The sequence below is a fragment of the Limulus polyphemus genome, unplaced genomic scaffold (assembly GCF_000517525.1).
Source record: "Limulus polyphemus unplaced genomic scaffold, Limulus_polyphemus-2.1.2 Scaffold3691, whole genome shotgun sequence".
Classification (NCBI taxonomy): Eukaryota; Metazoa; Arthropoda; class Merostomata; order Xiphosura; family Limulidae; genus Limulus; species Limulus polyphemus.
The window spans coordinates 79,264-86,627 of record NW_013669301.1 but is presented as its reverse complement, the minus strand read 5'-3'; the positions used below and the strand labels follow the sequence as shown (position 1 = coordinate 86,627).

General features: G+C 31.9%; 1 protein-coding gene across 1 annotated transcript in view; it reads left to right on the top strand.

The window, feature by feature from the left end:
* LOC106469863 (potassium voltage-gated channel subfamily H member 8-like) overlaps positions 1-7,364 on the top strand; it is a 55,068-nt gene that overhangs the window by 20,204 nt on the left and 27,500 nt on the right. The window contains exon 6 of the mRNA XM_022398430.1: positions 816-1,020. Coding sequence (XP_022254138.1) covers positions 816-1,020 — 205 coding nt within the window. The remainder of the gene's footprint in view (positions 1-815; positions 1,021-7,364) is intronic.

Below are 7,364 nucleotides of genomic sequence, written 5' to 3'. Positions count from 1 at the left end.
ATTTTATTATATTTTAACAACACATGTTTTTGTACTGATTTTATTATATTTTAACAACACATGTTTTTGTACTGATTTTATTATATTTTAACAAAACATGTTTTTGTACTATTTTATTATATTTTAACAACACATGTTTTTGTACTGATTTTAATATAGTTTAACAACACATGTTTTTGTACTGATTTTATTATATTTTAACAAAACATGTATTGTGTATTGATTTTATTATATTTTAACAACACATGTTTTGGTACTGATTTTATTATATTTTAACAACACATGTTTTTGTACTGATTTTATTATATTTTAACAACACATGTTTTTGTACTCTTTTATTATATTTTAACAACACATGTTTTTGTACTGATTTTATTATATTTTTAACAACACATGTTTTTGTACTGATTTTATTATATTTTAACAAAACATGTATTGTGTATTGTTGTTAATCATTTTTTATTCAGTTTCTACAGCGATTTTATGGGTGATGGTATTGGACGTTTAGATCGAACTTACTGTGCTTATAAACTGTTAAACTAAAGCTTTACTGATTTAACTTTTTGTCGTTGTATTTCCTTAGAACACATGGTGTATATATGCATTATCTGACATCCACTAAATCTTTAAAATTATTTGGAACCGATTGCTGCTATAAATGAAGCTGGAACGCGGTTTTATTATCTTACTCCATTGTAACAGATATAAGTTGCTAATCTTAGAGCTGCTCCAGTTAATCTTCACTATTTTAGGCAAAATCGGGCTCTTGTTGTCTATGTGACATTCAACAAACATCGTGTGTTTTCTTTGTCTAGAACACTCTGATGCACTTGCTTAAATTAACACGTCTGCTGCGTCTAGCCCGACTTCTTCAAAAGATGGACCGCTACTCACAGTACAGCGCCATAATCCTTACCCTGCTAATGCTAATGTTCTCCCTCATCGCTCATTGGATGGCTTGCGTCTGGTATGTCATTGCGCTGGAAGAAATAGATGTCAATCCTATACAATGGGACGTAGGTAAGGAAAATAAAATAAAATTTTACTTTCAAAGTTTTCATGTGTTTCTTAAATACTATGAAGCAAATAACAGCTTTTAAAGACATTTTTTGGTGTTTTTTTCTCCTCTTAATAAGTTGCATTTAATAATTAGTCTGTTAGCAGTACCCACCTTATTAAGTAATCTGTAAATCAAGCCTTAAATTATATCATGCGATTCTGTATGTATCATACCTGCCATATAGTATTAATATCTTTTATTCTCTGTAGGACCAAACCTTGATTTCGCGAGGGGGCTTAAGAGAAACAATAGTTTCTGAGCGCCCCAGGTTGTCTCTGAAGCCCCGATTGTGAGATTTAAAACCTAAATTACTACCAAGTATAGTTATTGTTTTTATTTTTTTATTCGACCTCAATAAGAAACTAAACATTATAACGTAGAATGTAAACAGTTTGTTTGCTCGTACTTTCACACTCACTATATAAGCTTCTGTTTTGTTTTCATTTTTTTTATCGACCTCAGTAAGAAACTAAACATTATAACGTAGAATGAAAACAGTTCGTTTGCTCGTACTTTCACACTCACTATATAAGCTTCTGTTTTGTTTTCATTTTTATTTATCGACCTTAGTAAGAAACTAAACATTATAACGTAGAATGTAAACAGTTCGTTTGCTCGTACTTTCACACTCACTATATAAGCTTCTGTTTTGTTTTCATTTTTTTATCGACCTCAGTAAGAAACTAAACATTATAACGTAGAATGTAAACAGTTCGTTTGCTCGTACTTTCACACTCACTATATAAGCTTCTGTTTTGTTTTCCGGAAAGCATTAAAAGAGTTAAAATTCCGCTTTTACGTTTTAGAAAGGATAAATTCACTATTTGCCTCGTGTCATAATATTATTATGATTTACATTACCAGGAAGGTTTTTAAGTTAAGACCTGCGTGTAATGACTTTTTATGGCTCGTGCTCTGAACTGCTTTTAAATGAACATTATCAAGCAAGTAATCACTTGAACGTGTCTTGAAATAATAGTCTTCCAATTTCAGTTCATGACGTATGTAATTTTTATTTAAATTAAATTAACATATGTTTTTATCTCTGTATGTAATGTTTTGTTTGTTTGTAGTTAAGCACAAAGCTACACAATGGGCAATCTGTGCTTTATCCACCATTGGTATCGTAGCCCGGATTCCAGCGTTGTAAGTCCGCAGACATACCGCTGTGACACTGTAATAATTGTTGCTGATAAGCTGGAGTTTGGATCGACCAAATTCTAACAATGAAAGTACACAAACTGCTGATGTTTTCTATTTAATTAATTAACAAAACTAAATATTAAATATGTTAGCAAACTGAAATTCACTCTCCAATGACACAACGGTAAGTCTGCAGAAATATAAGGCTCTGAATCTGTTTTGATACCCGTGACGGGCACAGCACAGATAGCCCACTGTGTAACTTTGTGGTCAACTACAAACACGAAAAAAAAACTGAAATGTAATTTATCAGCTACCTATGAGGAGGAGCAGTGTCATGTAAAATGTGCTTTTAGTTATAATTATTAGGCTTAATGAGTGGCCTAGCTTCGCAGGTTTAGGCATTTTGCATGGAATATTTTATTATAAACATATCTTTTATAGCACCTAGATCGCAAAATTTACATTATGTATATCGTTTCAGTTGGCAGATTTTGTGGAAGAATGTAAAAATTTTTGTAATCAAATTACATTATTACACAATACATGAATATAACAAGCATGATGTATCATGGTATCTCGTTAAGATTTTATTTTGTTCTCTTTCGGAACTGACACTTGTGAACAATTTTACAAAATTATTTTAGTTGTTTATATCTATTATCATAATGTGCCTATTCCGAAAAATAACTTGTCCTGAATTATTAATTTTAACTTCTGATCAGAGCAAGCTACCTTCTTAGAGTAAAATTCAACCTTGTATTGATAATGACTATAGCTAATTAAATATACTATTCTTACATTTTTATTTATAAAGATTAGATCATTTGGGTACCCTCGCTGTTATAGATATTTTCGGCCATAATCCCAATAATATCAAACAAGGTTCGAACAACTTAGGAAATTTAGGTTAGTCATAAGTACATGTACAAATCAATCTTTATGATAATAAAACTAAAGACATTAAATATTCCAACCAGTAATGTTAATTAAAGCAACTAAAAAAATATAATAGGGTATATATTTAATACAGAACCAAAAATCACTAGTATCAGCCCTCACAGTGCTAAATGTCTATTTCAACAGACATGTAACCCCCTCGTTTTCTGCTCGTCATGGCTGACTTTCTGCAATCTCCAGCCAGGGCCGATTAGACATGTTACTGTACTTGGTAGAGACCAATAAACACAACTTTGTTCTGGTCAATTTAATACATAACGTGCGATAGCTGCACTCTCCGGAAACTTTGCCCCCGCTCGAATCAATGACGTGGATAAACAATTGAGTATTTATTCACTCGGCCTAGTAACTTGGCACGTATTAATTCTCAAATACAACATCCTCCATTTTGTAAAACGTTGAGTTTTTTTTTATGAACGTTTTCCCAATTATTGTTAGTGTTATTTCATTTAATACTTTTTCGAGAAAAATGCTCAATATATTTAACTCGTTAATGAATAATATTAGTCCTTCTGTAAAGGCGAAATGTAAACACAAAAATTTCGAGAAAGTTCAATACTAAAAATTCCAAAATTACAAAAGGTTGTGATATTCTGTAAAACCTCTAAAACCAAAATCAGTAGCAAGAACGTTGTTGAATTCCGCATACGTCATGTGGGTTATAGATTACTGTAGTAGTTCGAGTTGTTAAAAGTATTTTACTAGTAAATAATAGGGTGTTACGCTTTTAGGCCAATCGGTAGAGCACTCGCCTGGCGTGTGAAAGGTCTCAAATACGAATCTGAACCGAAGAAATACATATATCGTGAAAGAATAACTTACCACATTAAGATATAAATTAACAATAAAATATATTATTTTTAATGAAAATTATCCTTATTGAATGTTGATAATATTCTCTCTTAAGATTTTTATCTTTAAATAATAATATATTAGATATATATATTATTTTTCATACCTAACTTATTTTATCAACAAGTTCTAGGCTTAACAAGTTCAAGGCTTATGACTCTTTATCAGCGAACCAAAAGTATCATAGAAATTAGCGTCGCTTCAGCATTGTTAGCAAAAAAGTCCAGTTTGCTTCTGATCAGAACAACAAAATTAGATTTTCAATTGTGTCGTAGACTCTAATGACATAACAAACGTTTCGTAACTTTCCGTTAATTTCGTTTCCCTGGTCACACGATCGATTTTTGAATATTGTATGGCACGACAAAAGTATTGTTGTATGATATTAAGCAGACGAAAGATTTCAATCGACTAATTCAATTTGCTTCTTGCTACTTTCTGATTGGATGTCCGGAAGAGGGAAGTCATAAACTAAAGATGGCGTCTGATTCAATAAAGACGAGACAACGAAAAAAGTATCTTGTTGCATTATAATGTTTGACACTGTACAACAATACTAGGCATAAACAAGTCTAAAAAATTAACATGATGAATTCACCTATTTGATGTTCCTCCTTCTTTGGAAATATTAGTTAAAATTTATCTTTTCACAATATCGTCGTGACACCCTTTTCTGGTAACCTCACCAAGATAGTGGCTCCCTCATAATTAACAGTCTTCATTATTTTTGTTCTTGTGTCCGATGTTGTTTATTTTTTAACTGGTAATTCTTCATTCGAATCCTCGCTAGTTTCCTGTTACTAAAACAGACAACATGATAGATTTTTCACAAATCTGGTCTTGGATTATGCCAAGAATCGATCGTGTCGCCAGGAGTTAATTAACTGGGTTAATTCAGAAAAATAATTTATATGTATGTGTTACATAAACAACACGTATAAGAGAATAAGTTTAAATCAGAAGTCAAGCTTTACGAGATTTATAAACAAGTTACTTAATACTTTCTTATAGTTTCGAGAAATTATAGTCGCTCAGTGGTAAGTCTGCGGGCTTACAGCGATAATAATTGGGTTTTTATACCCGTAGTGGGAAGATCACAGACTGTCTATTGTGTATCTCTGCGCTTAACAACACCAGCAAATATTACAAGATTAATTAGGCGAAATCAACGCCTAGTGTAAGCAATGAATAATAGAAACGTTATATACAGTTCTCATTTTACAGTTATTTCTGATACACCTTTATACAGTTTTATTGGGGGGGGGGGAGTTAAGTTCGACGTATCCCTTTCACTACAATTTTCAAACCGCTTTCTTATTTGTATTTTTTTTATCAAAATGACCAATTATCCTTAAACAGAGCTTGAATTCGTTACGTGGTTTAAAACATTCACATATTGTTTTACAGAATTATCTTAAATATTAATTGCCAATTATTAATTGATAAAATATTAAAGTTATATTTTCTTCCTAGTTAATCACGATGTTTTCATTTACGTTATTTATTTATTTCCCCCCAACTTCTCTGTTTTCGAGTCCTTGATAATTTCATCAATCTTGTTCACGTGTCTCTTATCTAATCGTCCTCGTACGTGGCGTGATTTATTGCAGTCCGACATTTTAACGTTTATTTTGTCGTAAGTGGCGTTAATGTACTGAGCAAAAATAAACAATTAAAAGGGAAACACATAAAAGGACTAGAAGAATCTGAAAACGTCCTGTAATCGTTACAGTTGGTGAATATTATTATAAATTTATCTCTTCCTTCTATTGGGTAATTACCGCAACAGGTATTGATTTGAAAAATTACAAGGCCTAAAGACTCGGAGAACCGCCTAGCTTGCATGCCTAAAAATTCTCCATTGTATGCGATAGTAATTGAAATATGTAATAAATCGTAAAATATTTAACATAATCTTGAAACGTTTTTTTTTTTCTCTCAAACAGATTAAATTCGGTGATCTTCCCTCAAACAAGTAAACACAGAACTATCATCGAAAATACGTTAATTAACACAGCAACAGTATCATTATCTCTTAAAGTATAACCAACCTACAGTTCCATAAGATGTTTTTCTAAAGTGAAGAGTAATTAATAAAATAAATGTTAAAATAATTATACACGTTTGTAACAAAAATTATTGCCTCCACGAGATTTCCGTTAGTGCAGTTAAAATTTATCATAACATTTTTAATAATCAAGCTGATTACTACAACCTTTGTTTCATTGTTCGTTGTTAGAGCACAAAGCTACACAATGGACTATCTGTGCTGTGCCTCACGGGTATCGAAACCCAGTTTTTACCAGAGGCTTGCCACTGAGCCATGGAGGGGGTGGGGCATGTCGTGACGAAAATCGAGTACAAAGTATTTAAATAATGTAACAAAATATACAGTCACAACTTCGAGATGCAACGTTTGAGGGCACTCTGTTGTTTCGTTTATCTGCTGGAAGGACAAATCAATAATGTCCTGCTGTCACGGATTGCTCTTTCTTTTATTACAATGTGTCTGTTTTTTTTTTTTACTTATTTCGCATTGTTGAATATTTAATTGTTGGCAGATGGTATTAAAATTAGCCAAAATGCATTACGGAAACCTATTTATAAAACTTCAATAGGAATTTTATATATATATATTTTTACAACGCTAGTTGAAGCACGTTGAGAGTTTGGGTATATTCATAAGCCAGTGAAACTGCCTCGTATAGTTGTCTTTTACAAATTAAGTGTTTTGTAAGCTTACTAGAATAAATATAACTTTAAAGATTCTTACAAAAATTAATGTGCTTGATGCTTACGCTGTGGAAAGACATGAAGAACAAGAGCTGGCTACAAATGATGAAATGTTCACTTTTAACTTTTTAACAAAAGGATTTGAAACGAGGGATTATTTAAAAATCTTTTGGGGATACAGGGTGATACGAGCTTGTAAAGAACCAAAAATATTAATTAGGTATATTTCTATTGCAAAGTTTTATTTTCTAACGATTGTAAAGATATATTTTATTTTAAAAAATATGAATATATTTGTTTACAATTAGTACAGTTCCAGTGGTTGATGGAGCTGATTGTTTTTAGACAAACAAAGTTATTCATGGACAATTAAAAACGGTATGGCAACACGAGGCGAGAAAAGACGATGTTGAAAAGAAAGTTTATCAAAAGATCCTGCCTAAAATCTTACTAAAACTATAAAAAAAAACTACCTAGCATGGAGTGGTATCAAAATTAGAATTCGACATGATATTCTGACTAGACTATTTGAACTTCGCGCAAAGCTACACGAGGGCTATCTGCGCTAGCCGTCCCTAGAGGGAAGGCAGCTAGTCAACACCACCCACCGCCAACT